At 35.0% G+C, this 20623-nt stretch overlaps 1 protein-coding gene across 2 annotated transcripts in view; it reads left to right on the top strand.

Moving 5' to 3' along the window:
- Positions 1-20623, top strand: part of LOC150097617 (uncharacterized) — a 334050-nt gene that overhangs the window by 113795 nt on the left and 199632 nt on the right. For both annotated transcript variants that reach the window (XM_090407322.1, XM_090407323.1), the window contains exon 8: positions 3497-3557. In XM_090407322.1, coding sequence (XP_090263448.1) covers positions 3497-3557 — 61 coding nt within the window. The remainder of the gene's footprint in view (positions 1-3496; positions 3558-20623) is intronic.

The raw sequence follows: 20623 nt of genomic DNA, 5'->3' as shown, positions 1-20623 counted from the left end.
TACCACTGGAGAATTTTTATCAAATGAAATGCTAGGAACTCTAGACAAATTTTCATTACCAATACAAGATTTACGAGGTTAAGGATATGATTACGCTAATATGAAAGGTGATGTAAAAGGTGTGGAGCAGCTAATTTCAAATATTAACCTGAGAGCAATGTATGCACCCTGTAGTTCACATTCATTAAATTTAGTAGTCAATTGCACTGCTAATACTTTAGATGCCAGATTATAAACAAAGTGTAAAAACTCGATTGTAGCTTAAATATTAAATATTCCAAAGCACATTACATTGATTTTTTACTTAGTTTAAGTCCCATGTGAATATTATAAAAAAAAATAAAGTTTGTTTGTCTCGGTATTTGTATTATATGTTTTTGTAAATAACTCTTTCAAAGCTAACTGTATATACTGCTTTAAGAAGAATATGTTAGAGTGTTAAAAACAAAGGCAATGTTTTTGTCGCCAAAGCTGCACATGGCAGCATTAGAAAGATTGTAATTGAAACTTGTATGAGAAAGGCTTGCAGGCTCTAAGTGTAACATCTCCGAAGTCAGTCAGAAAGAGTTCAAATAACTTTCCGATGGCTGGCAACTTACAATCAAAAGAAAGCGGAGGAGAACAAAAGGCGTGCCGAACTTGAAACTTAAGATGAAAGACTCATACTGATGAGTCTTTGGGGATTGCCAAACTTCATGCGAGGTCTCAGAGGAGGCCTAATAAAAAGGGACTGAAGAAAACAGAAGGGGTTCCGGTTCCAGAATTGCTGTCAGAGAGGAGGCCGTCTGGTCCAGAGTTGCCGTCAGAGAGACTACCTGGATCCACGTTGCTTGAGAGAGGTGTTTCCCACTTCCAGAAAGGAGCTTCTTGGTTTGAGATGTCGCTAGAGAATAACTACTTCTAGGCTGCAGACAAGATTTCAAATTGCCGAAAGGAAGAGCTCCAGTTGCTGGAGAAAAGTTTCCATGCCAGGTTAATGTCAGACATTCACCAGTGTGTTGCATTTTCATTACAATTTGATGAATCAAACGACTTCACTGATATTGCTCAGTTAATGGTATTTACTCACATTGTATTTCAAGATTATTCAAGTAAAAAACTTTTGAAAATGATACCATTATTGGGAAGGACAAGGGGAGAAGACATTTTTTTGGCATTTGATGAATTTGTGAAACAACACAAACCTCCGCTTTTTAAACTTGTGTCTATTATTACTGATAGTGCTCCTGCAATGATAGGTAATAAATCAGGTTTCATTTCATTATGTAAAAACGATGACAAATATCCAGATTTTTTAACGTACCACTGTATTATTAAATAACAAGTACTGTGTAGAAAAAGATTAAGCACAAAAGATTTTTTAGATATTACATTTAAATTGTAAATTCTGTTCGAGGAAAAGCCCTGCAATGGCGGTTATTTAAATTGCAGGCAGATGATCATGATAGGGATCTTCTGTTGTACAATAATGTTTGCTGGCTCAGCAGAAGTCAATTTTTAGAAAGATTTCTTGTATTAATTAATGATATAAAAAATTTTCTTGATGAAAAAGGAGATATTTATCCACAATTGAGTGATAAAAGATGGTTGTTGAAAGAGCAACAAGAGAAACAGCAGCTAAATTTTTCTACCAATGGATTTGAGCCATGTTGATAATTATCATCCTTCTACCAGACTGCAATTCAATGTGAAAAGAATTTATACTCTGCGTTAAAGGAAGAACCTTGAAACAAATAGCAAGGATTCTTTGTAAATTCAGTCTATATGCTTCCTTCAAACCAGGTTGGAAATGGTCTTCCTTCGTACCACTAACAAAGGATATGTTACCATCTCTTTCTCTTTTGGCACCCTGCACATGTCATCTTTCCTATTTTGGAGAGACTCACCATTATGCCTAGATAAGAACTGAAGTACATCAAGACTATTACATTTTTGGAATGCAACAAGTCTGGCCTTGTTTCTCTTGCTATTGACACTAAGTACAGAATTCTTTGTAACCAGACAAAACTTATTAATTTAGCCACTTCAAAGAGAATCCTAATAATAGAGGCTAATATCTTTACATCAACAAGAAAATTGGTTCATTAGTTCATTTGAGGGTAGTGAAAGATAGAGGCTAGTAGGACAAAATATGTTGTTAGTTGTTGCTACTATTGATCAGGAGTTCCACAGGAAGTTGTAGATGCCATACATCAGCAGATTACCACAATAAATGCAGGCTAAGCAAGTATTATATCAATTAGATATTGTAGATCAATTTGTCTATCTAGGACAGCTCTTTGATTTAGATAAAGGTATTGAATCAGAAATCAATAGACAAATACAGTTGGCATGGGCAGCTTTTGGGAAAAGTTCCATTCTTAAGAGTGGCATCCCATTGTGCCTAAAAAGGAAAAATTGAAGAGCAAACCAAGATAAATGACATTGTAACTCATATTAAGACCAGAAAATGGAAGTGGGCAGGTCATGTAATGAGAAGAGAGGCTGGACTAAAGAGCTTACAAACTAAAAAAAAAACAGAGGATTTATTGCCAAGGACTAGATGGGATATGATGACCATAGAAATTTTGACAAGAAGTGGAAGAAGACTGCCAAAGATAGAAAGAAGTGGTCAAAAAAGGGGTAGGCATTTGTCCAGTAGTGGACTGACCAAGGCTGAGAAAGAAGCAGCAATTATTTTAGGGGACTGCAACTATGGGGGGAAGTTAAATTGGAGGGAGGAAAGAGGGCATGGCAAGATGCAAGTGGAATTTATATGGTGACTAAGGGATAATTACCTGGAGCTATTCTCCTGTAGCCTATAGTGCACATAATATCAGATGCTTTCAGTTAAATTGTTGTTCTTTTTTAGAATTTTCCTATAACTGTATTGACATTTATAGGAAAATTTACGACTATGAAACTTAGCTGTAAATTTTACAAATAAAAATATTAAATATAAGTGATTCTAGTATTAATATTTTATGATGAATTCTCCAAAACTCTATCAGTATTTCATCTCTAACTGGAGCTTTATTTATTTTCATCCCTGATTGCAGCATTTATTTCCATCTTTAACATTTTGGGGATCTTCTCACTTTTACCAAACTTTTTTTTATTTAAATAATTTTCAGTGTTAAATTTTGCAGGTGCTAATTATTCACTCTCTTCTATGTTTGTCAACAAATGTATTTTAAAATTAGTTGAGCACTCTTGCTAAATGTATTAGTATTAAAGTTCTTTAGGATAAGAAACTTAATAATATATCCTGGCCACCTCTTTATGGTAGTTTGAAACTTTTATGCTTCACGCATATTGCCTGCTACTCAGGAAAGTTTGAGTATAAAGATAACCAGCAATAAGTAGTGAATATTTTTTCCTTCTTATCCATTATTCCATGTGGTGGGTATTTTGTTTTAATACATGTATTATTCTGCCTATTATAGTAGCTTTAAATTTAAATACTTTAGGAACAAGTTCCTGGTTAATATTAATGTTTGATCATCTGAATTTAAAGATAAAACAAGAGGAAGAAGAATTGCGAGCAAAAAGAATGAAGCTTCTAGAAACACTTAAAGGTACTAATTCTTGCGATTTGAATTTTTGAGGTTAACACTTGTTAGTAAGATTTATAATAAATATATCTTTCATTTACTAAAATAACAACATGATTTATGACACATTTATCAGATAATTTATTGCATCATGTTTCATAAATTGCTTATCAGGTTGGTGAGTGCATCGATATTTATTGTCCCTGAAGTCATATATTTTGTAAAGACAGATGAATGTTGTGAGATTTGCTATTTGAATTTCTTGCGATTTGAATTTTTGAGGTTAACACTTGTTAGTAAGATTTATAATAAATTTATCTTTCATTTACTAAAATAACAACATGATTTATGACACATTTATCAGATAATTTATTGCATCATGTTTCATAAATTGCTTATCAGGTTGGTGAGTGCATCGATATTTATTGTCCCTGAAGTCATATATTTTGTAAAGACAGATGAATGTTGTGAGATTTGCTATTTCATCTGCAAGCTTGATTTAATCTGAGTATTAGATGTTATTGAAGATCATAGAGAAATTCGAGGTGTGGCTATTAAATAACGAGACTGATTGCAAAAATGTTGTTTATTACAATTGTACAACTTAATTGTTATCTCCTTCAACATACTCCCCTCCTCTATCTATACACTGTTGCATACGAATTTTCCATTGTTGGAAACTGTGGTGCAAGTCATCAGGTGCCGTTTTCTCCTTTACCTCATTCACTGACTGAAAATTGGTGTCCTTCAATGTGGATTTCAACTTTGGAAAAAGGTAAAAGTCACATGGAGCTAAATCCAGGGAGTAAGGTGGATCAATGCACTGGAAAACACTCATGTCACCGAGAATGAAAAAAAAAAGTAAGAATGAGCAAGTCAAAACTGAAGGCAGTGCTAATTGTTTTTTTTTGATACCAATGGCATGGTAATAGTTGAATGGGTACTGGAAGGTCAGACAGTTAACCAACATTACCTTGAGGTTCTGGCCAAACTGAGAGAGAACAAGTGAGGAAGAGACGTGATCTGTGGAAGAACAACGCTTGGATTCTCCATCAGGACAATGCTCTAGCCCACACTACACTGTCTGTAAAGCAGTATCTGGCTGATAAGAAGATCCCGGTGTTGAACTATTCACCTTACTCACCGGACTTAGCTCCATGCGACTTTTACCTTTTTAACTTTTACCTGACTATCTCTCATAATGCAAAACACATCTCCTTGCGGATATGTCTAATGTTATGCATTAAGGGAAGGGCCACAACCCAGACTAGTTTTGACCTTTATTGAGGTCTCTTCAGTGGGAGCCAGGCCCAAGTGGAGATACCAGGCAGAAGCATTAGCAGGTCATCTCTACCTGAGATACTGAGATAGGAGTGTTGGTAGCTTGCTCTACCTTTGCAAGGAGTGCCCTGGTGTTGTTACCACCTTATCCCAGTCCTGAAAATACTTTCAGGCACAAACTTTGTTTGCTCACACTTGGATAAAGGATTAAACTAAATTTATTATACTCTAACCAAGTGAAAATTAAACTTTCAACATCTTTCTCTAAATCCAGAGTAATTTATTAAAAAAGAAAAGGGTGGCACACCATTTGGCAACTCCTATAGGTAGAGATGACCTGCTAATGCTTCTGCCTGGTATCTCCACTTGGGCCTGGCTCTCACTGAAGAGACCTCAATAAAGGTCGAAACTAGTCTGGGTTGTGGCCCTTCCCTTAATGCATAACATTAGACATATCCGCAAAGAGATGTGTTTTGCATTATGGGAGATACTGAGATAGGAGTGTTGGTAGCTTGCTCCACCTTTGCAAGGAGTGGCCTAGTGTTGTACCACCTTACCGCAGTCCTGAAGATACTTTCAGGCGCAAACTTTGTTTGCTCGCACTTGGATAAAGGATTAAACTAAATTTATTATACAGTGTCTATGTGCTTGGATAAAATATCAAAATTATGGTAAAAATTAAAAAAAAATTAAACATGAAAAAATATTTATTATCGATAAAATTATAAGTTTGGTATAATTCAAAATTATTTAAAATAAAATATATTCTTCTTGTTTGCCTGTGTAGCTCAGTGGATGTGGCGTTTGCACACCACCGCGCTAGGCCGCACGAAGGAAGTCTTGGTTTTGAGTCTAGTCGGCGACTAGAGGAAATTTTTCTAAGCCTTTTTTCGACCGGTTCCCGAGTTAGTCGATCTCTGGCATGGGCAAGCAGGTTTTTCCTCCCGGAAACTCGGGTTTTTCGTCCTGTAAACTCAAGAAAATCGACCGTAGAACCCACATTATTTCAGACATTAAATATATTGTGTTAGGGTTAGAGACCACGAGATGGCGACACATTTGAGCCGTCTCTCTTCACTGCGTACCGCTTAATTAGTGATAGCCTTGGGCCATCTGTCTCTGAATGGGTACCAGTGGAGATTGAACTGCCCACTCAGTCTCCAAAAGTTAGATAGGGCTAAATGGCCTCGCCTACTCCCGTATATATGGGAATAAAAAGGCGTTAGCTGATTTTTTTTTTTTTTTTTTTTGTTTTGTTTCATGAAAAAGTAGTGTTTATTCTTCTTCTTCTTTTCTTCCGTCTAAGACGGGTTGAGTCTTCTCTTGAGGAGGATCTTCCAGTCTTCTCTATTCCTTGCTGTTCAAAAAAGTTCCTTATACGTTCTGCATCCCGAGATGTTCTTTATTAATTTCAGCCAGGTAATTCTTGATCTTCCGAGTCTTCTTTTTTCAGTTGGAAAAGTATTGAACAGGATGTTAGGAAGTCTGTCTGCATCCATACGTACAATGTGTCCAAACCATCTCAGTTGTTGTTTTCTAATTTTTTCTATTATTGTCTTTTTATACAATAGTTCTTGTCTGACTGTGATGTTTGTTTTCTTTTCTATCCAACTTGTTCTATTTATTTTTCTTAAGCATTTCATTTCAAATGTCAGCAGTTTTTTCTCCTCTCTTTTTTTAATTGTCCACGCTTCTGCTCCATAGATGACTGTTGGTATAATTATTGCTTCATATAATTTGATTTTGGCTTGCTTAGATATCTTGTTTGTTTTCCAGAAATTCTGTAATTTTCCCATGGTGGTCCATCCTGTCGCTATTCTGTGTTTGATTGTTTTGAGTTCATCTATTGTTTCTGTTAGTTTGATCCAAGCTATATGAAGTTGTCTACTTGTTCTATTTGTTTGGAATGTTGGAATGGAACTACCATCTCCTGGCTGAGATGGTAGTTCCATTTCTACCTATTTTCATCACTTTTGTCTTGTGTATATTTATTGTGATGTCATATGTTTTACAGGTTTCGTTTAGCTTGTTGATCAACTTTTGTAGTTCATTTGGGGTTCTTGCAAGAAGGACGAGATCATCTGCATATTTGATATTATTTATGTTTAAACCATTGACATTGATTCCAGGCTCATTGTCTATTGCCTTCTTTACAACTTCTAGATATATGTTGAATAGGCATGGGGATAATGGGCATCCTTGCATTATTCCTTTTTGGATCTTTATGGGTTCTGTTGTGAGTGTGTCCTTTTTAATTATTGCATTTGTCTTAGAGTAATATTTTATCAGAAACTGTATTATATATTTGTCTATTGCTTTTTGTAGTAGAATTTTAAGAAGGATTTCTCTGTTGATGTTATCAAAAGCTTGTTTAAAGTCCACAAAACAACAATATAGTTCTTTATGGTCTTCCCAGCTGAGCTCTGCTAGTTGGTGCAATGTGAAAATTTGGTCTATTATTGAATAGTTTCCTCGGAAACCAGCTTGTTCTATGCCTATCATTTTTTCATAGGTGTTTTTTAATCTATTTTGTATAATTCTCATGAATATTTTATAGGTTGAGGGAGTAAATTGATTGGTCTGTAATTTCTTGTATATTGGGATGATCTTTCCAGTTCTCCAGTCATCTGGGATCTCTCTTGTTTGTAGTATTTTATTGAATAGGGTTGTTAAATATTCTATTGATATGCTGCCTCCATATGACCACAGTTCAGTAGGGATAGTATCAATGCCTGGTGCTTTATTGTTTTTCATCTGTTTTATTGCGTATCTAACTTCTTCTTGTAAAATTTTTGGGTGATCATTATTTTCTTCTATTGTTGGTATTGTAGTTTGTTTCCTTGGTGGAAGATAGTCTTAAAATGGTTTGACCAGATTTTTCTTATATATTCAATATTCCAGGTTTCAGTCATCTTGTTGTTTATCATTGTTACTGCTTTTGCTGAGAATTCCTTTGTAATTTCTCTTACAGTATCATGGAAGACTTTTAGGTTGTTTTGTTGGTATGCTTCTTGGCATTTCTTAGCTTTTTCTTCTAACCATTTTTCTTTGGCTTTTTTGCATAGGTTATCAACTTTATTTTTTAGTGCTCTGCATTTTTCTCTATTCTCTTCATTGTTTTGTTGGTTTACAAGTATCTTGGCCTCTCTTTTCTCTTCTATGGTAGCTATGATTTCTTGGGTTATCTACTGTTTGTTTATTTTGGGTTTGAAACCTAGAGTGTCTTTTGTAAAATTGATAACACTGTTTCTTTTCCTTCTTCCCAGTATTTTCCACTGTTCTGGAAGATGGAGGGTTTTAATTTCAAGCACATCTGTTCTAAAAATCGACTTCTGCTTGAGCTATCTTTCAGTTTTGATAGGTTCATGTTTTCTTCTTTTCTGATATTGTTTTTTTTCCTGTTGAATTTTATCTTCACTTTGGCAGTTAATATTTCGTGGTCAGTGTCAAAATCAAAACTTTTTGATGTTCATACATTATTTACTGATCTTTTCCATTGTTTGTTTATGATGATATAGTCTATGCAGTTCTTTATATTACCATCTGGGGATGTCCATGTATATTTATTATTAGGGCGTTGATAGAACAACGTGTTTGTAATCATTAGATCGTTTGCTTTACAGAAGTGGAGTAATTGTTCTCCTCTGTCATTAAGCTCTCCGTATCCAAATTTCCCCATCACATTTTTTTTGTCTACTGTGAACTGCCCTATTTTAGAATTAAAATCTCCCGTCACTATCATGAGTTCTCTATTTTTGGGATTATCTATTTCCTGTTGTAGTTCATAGAAATTTTCTATTTCTTCCTCTGAATGGTAACTGTCTGGTGCATATATTTGGGGATTATTTTAATTGTTTGACCTTTTTCTTTTGCTTGAAGTTTGGCTGTGATTATTCTAGGAGACACTGGGTTTATTTCAATTACTGAGTGTGAAAGTTTCTTTTCATTTAATAATGCAACTCCTTCTCTGTGTATGTTATCTTTTCTTCCTGAGAAGTACAGTCTTCCTTCTGGTAAATCCATGAATCCATCTCCACACCAACGTGTCTCTGATAAACCTAAAATACTCCATTTCAGTGTTTTTAAATTTTCCTGGACTAATTGCGATTTTCCAGGTAGGTATAGTGATCTTATGTTGAGGGTGGCTACATGTTTCGCATCCTTGGCTGACCAAGTTGCTGATTTCTCACCTACTCTGTGTGGTCTTTGAGTAGGCGCGTCGGTTGTCCCGTACACAGTAGCACTATCTCGGTTTGTAGACTTTCTCCTGCTCATGAAAGTTACTGGCATAATAATGTAGCCAGCTTGCCATGCCTCTGCTATATCCTTTGGTCCATGGCTCTTTATTCAGAGCAACCCACTTGGGTTTCCGTCAGCCGGGGGACACGCCTGGTAGGAGTGTGGTCTCCCCCAATAGTGTTTATTATCGATAAAATTATACAGTTTAGTATAATTCAAAATTACTTAAAAATAAAATCCATTCCTTTAATTATAATTAAAGGAATGGATTTACAATTTTTGGACATTACAATTAAATCCTTTAATTGTAATATCCAAATATTTAAAGAGTGAACATGATAAGCACTACGAACACTCTACTACTTATGCAAACTGCATATAAACAACAGTGGAACTGCGCGACAGACAATGCCACATTACGCTAATAGCTCGCATCTCACTATGACGTGCATATGCTTGCGCGCATAGCAATATGACACTGTGGTAAACACAGTGGTGCTAGCATCCTTCGCCCTCCTGAGTGCTACAAGATGGATTTTTATTATTTTTTATACAAAATAAGAGAATTGTATAGGATTGTTGATGATAAAATTAAATATTACAAGCAAATATAAATAAATTAATAAATATATTTATATATCGAGAAAAATTGGGGGCGTTACAGTTCTGCAGTGCCTATGCACAAGCCGCTCCTGATTATCTAACAATATCTAAGCATAATACCTTATTCTTGTGTAATTTTATTTTATTTTATTTTTATTGTTAATGCCTAATTTTTCCTGAGAACTTTCCATTGGTTTCTATTTTGAATAAACTACTTTAGTTTGAACAACATACAGTCAATTCTCACTATAGCAAAATCATTGGAAGCTTATTTGAATGGATAATATCTATTGTTAGACTTTGAATGAAGAAGATTCCTAGGAACCCTAGTTCATCATCGTTTAACAAGAAGAAAAAAAAAGGGGATTGTCATTTGAAAAGTGCTTGCTTCTAGGTATGAATTACAGGCAACTAGAAAAAAAAAACTTTATAAAAGGAAACATACTGTGTAAGGCCAGTAATACCATATGAATTATTGTTAATCTGGATAATTGTAAAAAAAATAGATGATAAAAGAAATATATTGTGTAAGGCCAGTAATACTGCATATTACTAGTCACCGTTGTATATCTTTGGAATCACTTATCGGTTAAAGTACCTTATTTAACCCTATTACTTTTGGTGGTGCAGCAAAAAAATAAATTATCCTAGAGATTGCGAGATTCCAAAGACCCTGCTTCACTGGTCTTGGCTCAACCCAGAGACAATTCCTTTGTGTTTGGAGATACCACGTGACTTCCTGAATGAAACTTGACATGTGGGCTGCGCCATTTGTATTGTGTCCCTTTCTCTATAATTTCTTATTGTACCTATGTATCTCATGGTGTAGGTGTGCAGCCTACACCATGAGATAGGGATATGCCCTTCTGTATGAAAGCACTTGACCGGCAAATATTATCTTCGTTCGTCAGCCGTTGAATGGAGGTCATATGCGATCATTCTTCGTTCCGAGCTCTATGGGACAGAACTGCTCCATCTGCCAAGCAGGTACCCATGGACCACAGGTTAAGCACAAGATGACTGCCGAAGAGATAAGAGAGCGCTCTGAGCTCCACTGGACAGAGCTGTCCCTTCTGCCGAGCAGGTGCCCGTGGACCGTGGGTCAAGCACACGATGACTGCCGAAGAGATAAGAGAGCTAGAGGGGGGGGGTTGCTGACACTTTTATACCTTCACTCTTATCGACAACCACTGCCACCTACGTAGCTCATCCAACTCGCAGCACTCCTCCCTTCTGGGTCTCGCTCAGCATCGTATTTCTCTTTCACGTCATGCTACTCCTTATGGTTTTGAGTACATGATGGCCTGGGGGTTTTCTTCTTCTTCCTTTAGTCAGCACTCCCATGACCTTTGAGCCTTTGTTTACAGCGAATTTTGCAAGTCATTGTACAAACATACAGGGTGTTCGGGATAAATTTGACATATTTATAATTAATTATATTTTTCCGTAAGTTACATGTATTAACACACACTTCTCTTCATTTAAAAGGTTGGACCCTTCTTCATTCATATACAAGATGTCAGAAAGGATGGATAGCTGGAACCCACCTGAATCATGGAAGAGAATAACTTGTATCATGATGATTCGTGCCGGCCATCAAAATAAGGATATTTCGACTGCTGCCCAATGCTCCCTGAATACAGTAAAAACAATCAGGCATGAACTAGAGACTTGCAATGGTGACTACGAGGATGTAGCAAGAAGAAAGATCCCTAGCAGACGATCTGATTGCGTTCGTACAGCAGAATTCCTCGCAAATCTGCAGGAACAGGTGTTGAAGAACCCTGGCATTGGAATTCGGGCTTTGTCACGTGAAATGAATGTTGCAGCCTCTACTATGAAGCTTGCACTCAATGAAGACCTCCGCTACTACTCATACAAGCGCCGCAAAGGTCAGCTGCTTACAGAAAAGGCCCGTGAAAAACGTTTGATAAACGCGAAGAAACTTCTAAGCAGAGTGAAACATCCTGCGGAACCACAAACAATCTGGTTCTTTTCCGATGAGAAAAACTTTTGCCAGGATCAAAAACACAACACGCAGAATAACAGATGGCTTGCATACAGTACAAAGGACATTCCTCGTGTAATGCAGACTAAATTTCCCCAAACTGTGATGGTTTTCGGATGTGTATCCTCTGAAGGCAATGTGATGCCTCCGCATTTTTTCCAAGAGGGCCTCAGGTTGACTTCAGATGGCTACGTGGAGTTGCTACACACTGTAGTCAAGCCCTGGATAACAAGGGTAGCCAATGGTAGACCGTATGTATGGCAGCAGGATTCGGCCCCTTGCCACACCTCTGGGAAAAGTCAAAAACGGTTGTCTGAAAATTTCTACGACTTCACCAGTCCAAATGTTTGGCCTCCAAACTCCCCAGACCTTAACCCCATGGATTATTTTGTATGGGGCGCAGTTGAAAAAGACACCAATCGCACTTCCAGTAATACAAAAGCCCAGTTAATGGATAAAATTAAAACAGTTTTTGCGGCCCTTCCCAGGGAGACTGTAGCATCAGCTTGTTCGAGGTTCCGAAGCAGGATTGAAGCTGTGATCGATGCTAATGGTGGTTATTTTGAGTAAATCTTGTTGATAGTATTGTAATTAACTCTGCCTGTAATGTTTTTTGTCAATTCATTAAATTTAATAGATATAAAGAAGATTTTCTTTTTCCTTACGAAACTGTCAAATTTATCCCGAACACCCTGTATAATTCCAATTCTAACCAAAATAAAATTCTATTTATATGATACTACTGGCCTTACACAATATATTTCTTTAATCATCTATTTTTTTTTCAATTATCCAGATTAACCATAATTCATATGGTATTACTGGCTTTATACAGGTGGTCCCTGACATGTGTCGTTTCGACATTTGTTTGGGAGAGGTGGTGTCGCTTGGGTCCCAGCATACACTCTTTGGGTATCGCGTGCTTTATATTCGCTCTCTCTCACTTTTGCGTTTGTGTTTTTTTGTGACTTTTTATCCTTCACTATGGCTCCCAAACGTAAGGCAGACTCTTCCAATGGCAGTGTGTCGAAGAAAAGGAAAGCCATTACGTTAGAAGTGAAATTAGACATTATTAAAAGGGCAAAAAAGGGAGAAATGCCAACAAACATCGGCCGCTCGTTGAACTTAAGTCGTACCACAGTCAGGACTAATATCAAGGATAAAGTTTGTATCCTTGAACACGTGAAAGGATTGGTTTCATTTGTCATTTTGGGGATTGTTCTCATTTTTATATATGTTTTTTTTTATTACAGTTTCATTTTTGTCATTTTTCTGTACTATACAGTAATTATGTTTTCCCTATTGATATATACATATGATTTTAGGGTGTTTTAGGTTAGGTAAGTAACTTAGGCTATGGTAATTCCGACTTGCATCGAAAATCGCCTTGCATCGGTCGGTAGGAACGGATCTCCGACGTAACTCGAGGACCCCCTGTACAGTATATTTCTTTTATCATCTATTTTCTTCAATTATCCAGATTAACATATGGTATTACTGGCCTTACACAATATATTTCTTTTATCATCTATTTTTTTACAATTATCCAGATTAACAATAATTAATATGGTATTACTGGCCTTACACAGTATATTTCTTTTTATAAAGTTTTTTTTTCTGGTGCCTGTAATTCATACCTAGAAGCAAGCACTTTTCAAATGAGAATCCCCTTTTTCCTCCCCCCCCCTTTTTTTTTTTCTTGTTAAACGATGATGAACTAGGGTTCCTAGGAATCCTCTTCATTCAAAGTGTAACGCTATACAGTTTTTGTTTGTTTGTTTTTAAACTTAATACCTACTTATGGGGATTTGGTTGAGTTTTTAATAGTTTGGTGTTCTAGTGAGCAAGTTTGTTATACTTTAGTGAGAGTATATGAAGATATGAACACCATTTCTTTTGCAGCTAGTTTGGTGTTTTGATTAATTTTTTTTCTTATTCTGTATAAGTTAATTTATGCATCTTCACTTCCTTACTATTGATGTATATGTTTACTTTGTAAAATGTATATGTTTTCTTTCTTTTTTTTTTTTTGGTATTTTTATTGTTGAATTTCATTCCACATTTGTTTGAGAAGTTATTCAGATTGGCTAATGAATCTTAGATATGTTTGCAGGTTTTATTTAAGAGTATGGCATATTGCATGGAATAAGGAACTGTGCTTGACGTGTAGTCTGATGTCAAATTTCTGTTGTATGTCAGAGTTTAATATCACCTTAATTATCTGTTTTAATTATAAATTTTTCTGTCAGCTTACCATACTTGTAAGCTGACAGAAAAAGATAATCGGATTGAATCTATGGGAAACGACTCTGGAATGGAAAAGGGAAAACGAAAATGGAAACGACAAAATATAATACACATAGCAAACTGGAATGTAAGAGGAATAGCATATAAAGAAATAGAATTAGACCAGTTATTAAATGAAAGAAATTTTAAAATAGCAGTAATCACCGAAACAAAAAAGAAATTAAAAGGAACTATGAGAACTGAAAATTTTAATGTGATATACAGTGGAGTCGACAGAGACCAAAGAGCACAAGCAGAAGTCATGATTTGGATTCATAACTCCCTTTCAAAACGATTAAAACATTACAAATTATGGAATGAAAGAATAATAGAAGCTAGAATAAAAATAGATAGAGGCTATTTAACAATAATTCGTTTATATGCCCCAGAAGAAAGAAGAGAACAGGATAATATTGATTTTTATAATCAGCTACAAAACATATATAATAAAATAAATAAAAATGATTACATAATTTTAGCAGGAGACTTAAATGCAAGAATTGGAAACACGAAAATTAATAATAATATAGGAATACATGGAGAACACACTCTAAACAGAAATGGTAAAAAATTGATTGACTTTGTAGTTTATAATAACCTAAAAATAATGAATTCCTTCTATAAACATAAAGACATACATAAATATACTTGGGCAGCAAGAGAATGGAAATCAATATTAGATTACTTCATATTAAATGAAAAGACATCAAAATTTTCACTAGATGTTAGAATTCACAGAGGATATGAAATAAGCAGTGACCACTTCCTTGTTAAAATAAAATTAAGATTACCACCTAAATGGCTACAAGTAACAAGAACAGAAATAAAAATTGAAACATTTGTTTATAAAACTAGACTATTGAATGACACAAATGTACAATGGCTATATGAACAAAGAATTAACCAGTATCTAGATAAAATAAAACAAAATGAAGAAATAGAAATAGAATGGCTTAATATAAAAATGATACGAAATGCAGCAGCAAATGAAAGCTTAGGAAAGACCAAAAAATTCAATAAAAGAAAAAAACTGAAGGTCTGGGACGATACAATCAAAGAAATAATCAAAAAGAAAAAAGAAGCCTATCACAAATGGTTAAGCAGTAAAAGATTAGAAGATGAAATAGAATATGAAAGAATAAGAGCCATAGCTAAAAGAGAAGTCAGAAAAAGACATAGAGAATCAAGGAATAAATTTGTTTCTAATTTAGAACATGATTTATATAAAATAAGACCCAATGTATATAAGATTTTGAAACACCTAAATGCAGATACCAAAAAAACATAAAATTAAACACTGAATTGAAATTAGAAGAATTTCTAAATTACTACACAGAACTGTGGACAGACAAATATTTTAAAAAAGACAATTGGCAAACAATTAACGAAAATGAAAAGGAAATAACTGAAGAAGAATTAGAAATCAGCCTGAAAGAAACAAGAAACGGAAAATCACCTGGAGAAGATAAGCTAGGTTCAGAACTATATAAATACGCAGGAACAAGATTCAAAAGAAGACTCTTATTCTTTTTAAATAAAATTTACTCAACTGGTATCCCCCCAATAGAATGGAAAAAAGCAATTGTGATTCCTATCTTTAAGAAAGGTAATAGAGATGACCCTAAAAACTATAGAGGTATTCAGTATACTAAATTCATGTTACAAAATATACAGCAGTCTTAAATAACAAACTAATGAAATATTCCGAAAACTTTATTCTAGAGGTACAAAATGGATTTAGAAAAGGACGATCATGTATAGACCCAGCCTTCTGCCTAAAATTAATAATAGAGAAAAGAAGAGAATATAATTTAGAAACACATATTGCATTTATTGACTTTGAAAAAGCATTTGACAAAGTTAAAAGAAACATATTATTTAACATATTAAAAGAAAGACTAATACCAAATAATATCCTAAAAGCTGTCACAAGTATATATGAAAATAATCAAATACAAATAAGATTAAATCATGAGCTATCATATACAAGAGAGATAAACCAAGGGGTCTGACAGGGATGTCCCCTCTCAGCAACTCTTTTTAATATCTACTTAAATGAAATAATAATAAAATGGAGTAAAAATTTACATCAAGGAATTAAACTTTCACCTACAGTTAACTTAAACACTCTCCTCTTTGCAGACGATCAAATAATAATTACAAATTCTGAAGATAACTTACAGAAAGCTATTTTAAATCTAAATGAGATATTCAAAGATTATGGTATGATAATATCAACGGAAAAATCAAAAACTATGGCCTTTAAAGGACAAGATCCAGCAAGAACTAAAATAGTATTAGATAACAAGATCTTAGAACAGGTGAATTCATTTAACTACCTAGGATGTATGATCACTTATGAAAATGAAAAAGATATAAACATAAAAATTTCAAAATATTTAAAAATAACAGGAGTAATTAACTCTATATTTAAACCAAACCTAGTTCAAAAACAAACAAGGCTAAAAGTATACAATACATTAACCCTACCGATCTTAATGTATGGAAGCGAAATGTGGACAATAAAACAAAAAGACAAAGATTAACAACAGCAGAAATGAAGTTTATGAGAAAAACTGCAAAGTATACCCTATTTGATCACAAAAGAAATGAAGATATTATGAAAGAATTAAACCAAGAACCAGTAATTGAAAAAATTAAAAAATATAAACATAGATGGATGGAACACGTTCAAAGAATGAAAACAGAAAGATTACCATTACAAGCCATTAGGAAAAGGAAAACCAGGACGTCCTCTTAAATGATTCAACGATGACTTCTAAGGCCGGAACAGGCCATGCTAGGCCTAAATCCTTGATATGTATGATGATGATGATTTAAGAGTATGGCATATTGCATGGAATAAGGAACTGTGCTTGACGTGTAGTCTGATGTCAAATTTCTGTTGTATGTCATCGTTTAATATCACCTTAATTATCTGTTTTAAATATAAATTTGATAATCCATACTGCCAACTACCAGATAATTTGTAGGTGGCCATCAAAATTAACAAGCTAGCTCTGAATTATCTTGTATTTGTTGTACTGAACTTTGACTATGTGATTCATAGCAGATGCAGGTATTTCATTTGGGAGAACGGGAAGCTTGACAAAGTAAGTATGGAGAAATCAACTAAAATACTCTTTACAAGCAGATCCTTTCTTTTAGTGTTACACGGTGATCAGCATTCATTTTGGAAATTATGGATTTTACAACCATGTTATAACTAACTCTTTTTATTTTTTTTATCTTTGCAAGCAGATAAATGAGAGAAGTAGCACAGCAGACTTGTAAACATCATCAGAGTTATACTAACAAATTTGCAGAGCTTGTGGGCTTGCATTACTGGTTCAAAGTTTCTAGACCTGCATGCAAAGGGAACATCCAGCTTATTAGAAGCAAGCATTTCCAAGGGTGCACTGACATCAACATGCAATTACCATAAGCCACTTATCTTTTTATGGGTGTGAACTACTAATCTTTCTTCAGGAGCCCGAATGTAAGATAAATCATGGTGAGATACCTCATAGATGATACATATGAAAGAATTATTTATCCATATACAACTCTTCCCAGTGGGACACTATATTCTTTGCTCCACTTCTCCTGAGTCTTTTTTTTTTTTTTTTTCTTTTTTCCAGAACACCATCACTTTGATCCAATACCCTACCATGGTTGCTGTGCAGCATGCTGATGAACATCTGGAAAGAAGGGATCTCGGTTAGTCTTGCACTACTTTGGCCTATTCTTTGGAAAGACAGTCAGTCCTGGAAGCATTGGCAAGAATCAGTTGGCTAGTGGGCTTGCCTGTAAGTTTAATGGTGCTGCAGTAAGTCTCTTATCCCACAGTCCAGGTACAGGGCTCAAGACTTTCTGTGGTGCTGGTATAGTATCATGGGTAGCCTCGCATTCTGTTCACAAGAACAGTAATGTCATTGCATGCTAGCAGTGGGCATCGATGTGTGGTTCTCTGGTGGATGGGGGAGCTCTGACACTGAACAGAAATGTCAATTGACATTTTTAATCGTGAAATGTTCCAAGAGTCCTAACATTAACCAAACCAAGTACAGATACTGTAGATACATCACATTTTCCAATAGGGAAAAATGCCACCTTCTTATTCAAAACAGTTTAGGACTAGCAGGACCTCCCAAAACAGTCGAGAAACTACGTTCTGGTGATAGTGGAAATATCTAGTCAGCAACACTCAGAAAAATTATCAAATGCTAATTTGGTAATTTTTGATACACCTAAGTCTCCAACATCTGTAAAAGCAATCTCGTAATCCACTGAAATGCTTTTAATATTATCAGAAATATAGGCATGCCCAAATTCCTGTCATACCTCTACCACCTATGGCTGATAATAAATCTTGCTCTGCAAAGAAAGCTATACGTGTTAACTGTCAGGAAGATTTCCCATCCCACTCTCATGCATGTCAGACTTAGAAGGATGAAAAAGCACTTCGAAAGACTAAAATAGAACAAAACATATACCATGATGCAGTCCACCACACCTATCTTGAGATCCTCTTATGCTGAGAAGGTGGCAGTTAAAAAAAAAAAAAAAAAAAAAAAAAAAAAAAAAAAAAAAAACAGCAACTCAAATTCATATGTCTGTTTCAACATCTGATAATTTCACCATATCTGAACTTTATGATATTGAGTGCTTTTCTGTGGAGCGCATCAGTCGATTATGACCTATTGTCTCACTTGCAAAACAATTACAAAAATATTTCCATTTGATGAGAATCCACTTGTCAAAAAAATTATGGTCAGGATGACACTGAAAGATAAACCACTAAATACTCCCATAGGGGGAGGGATACTTTGGTATCCTCTGAAAGTAAATTAAATTTATTAAATGATCCTGACATATCAGATGATATATTGAACATTTTTCCAGAGGACGTGATGGAAACTAGCCTTCCATCCTTGCCAAAATCAGTTGATAAATAGAAATTTGACAAAGATGTATGCCCTCAACCTCTCAGAAATTTCACGAGTCTGTGAAGCCAAAACAATAAGGGAAGTTTTTACAATGGAACTGTCGTAGGGTTCTCTAGATGAATATCAATGATGGTAAGATATTGCTGCAGAAACACGAACCTTTCTGTTTTCAGGTAACATTTAAAACCCAGTGAGCAACCATAACTTAAGCAATTTCACTGTTATACACAAGGACAGAACTGGAGATGGTCATGCTCATAGTGGAGTAACTATCCTAATGGGCAGTCATACTTCTTTCCATTATGTCCAGCTTAATACTGCTTTGGAAGCAATAGTTGATTGATCTCTCTGGGATTTCTTATTGCAGCATGTTCAGTATATTCCACTGGGTTATGAATTAAATGAGATGGAACTTGATCATCTTATATTGCAACTGCTTCAACCCATATTTCTCATGGGTGACCTTAATGACCTAACACTGTTTAGTGGTACCAACATGAATTGACGAGGTTGTATCATTGAGCGAATATTCAACAATCACGATCTCTCCCTTATTAATAATGGAGTTGTTACCTTCTTCCATATGCCTACCTGCTCATATTCTGCAATAGATCTTTCCTTGCCATCTTTCCTCTTTTCTTGTGAGATGTCATCATAGGAACCATCTTCTCCTACATGGATGCCTATGTGGAAAAAGACAAGGCTAACTGGAATACTTTTTCCCGTATTGGAAAATTCAGTGATGAAGCAGTCAGTCAAACACCTATTGATAAAGCAATGAAGTATGTAACAAGGTGTATTATCTATGCAGAAACAGCGACAATTCCTAAAAACATCATCTCAGTTTCCACTCTGTACAAAGTTATAGTGGAATCCAGAGTGCCAAGTAGCCAAAAAAAGATTAAAACAGAGTTTACCCAGGCTAAAACGTGTTATGAGAGATGTCAGGGTAAAAAAACAATCTTGATTCGATTTACATTATAGATTAATCAAACAACTAATTCAAAAATTGTGTGTGATGAAATCTGGAAAAATGAAAGATAGACAGAGAACACACCATTTGTCTCCTCTAGACCATAATGGATGTATTGTTGCTGATCCCAAAGCTATTGCAGAAATTTTTGGAGAAACTTCTGTCAGAATCTCTGCAACAGCTTCTTATCCTATTGAATTTTTAATATCGAAAGAGCAACAAGAGAAACAGCAGCTAATTTTTCTACCAATGAACTTGAGCAGTATACTCAGTCATTTGTTAGACAGAATTTATGACAGAATACTTATTGAGGAAGAATTTCCATATTCTTGGCATAAGTCAGTTGTCATTGTTATCCCAAATCCTAGAAAGGATTCAACACAAGCAAACAATTATAGACGTCTTGTTCTGACTGTCTTTGTAAGATATTGGAGAAAATGACTAATTTCAGGCTTCTCTTGTATTTAGAAATCAATGATCTTCTTTCCAGTACACAATGTAGCTTTTGTAGACATCATTAAACTCCTGAAACAAAAACATCTGGCTTTAGCATTCTTTGACATGCAAAAGCTTATAACATAGCCTGGAGATTTGTCATATTAAAAGACCTGTATAATCTAGGTCTTGGAGAGTAGCGGCTTGTATTTATTAAAATTTTTTTGTCTAACTAAGTCTTCCAAGTCAGGGTGAGAAATGCACTATTTCAGCCATATAATCAAGAATAGGGTGTTCCTCAGGAAGCTTCAGTTTT

Source organism: Typopeltis vanoorti, chromosome 17 (genome assembly GCF_054136105.1).
Source record: "Typopeltis vanoorti isolate ZY-2024b chromosome 17, IOZ_Tvanoo_1.0, whole genome shotgun sequence".
NCBI lineage: Eukaryota > Metazoa > Arthropoda > Arachnida > Uropygi > Thelyphonidae > Typopeltis > Typopeltis vanoorti.
Note: the sequence above shows the minus strand (reverse complement) of the source record. Positions and strands in the feature narration are given on the sequence as shown.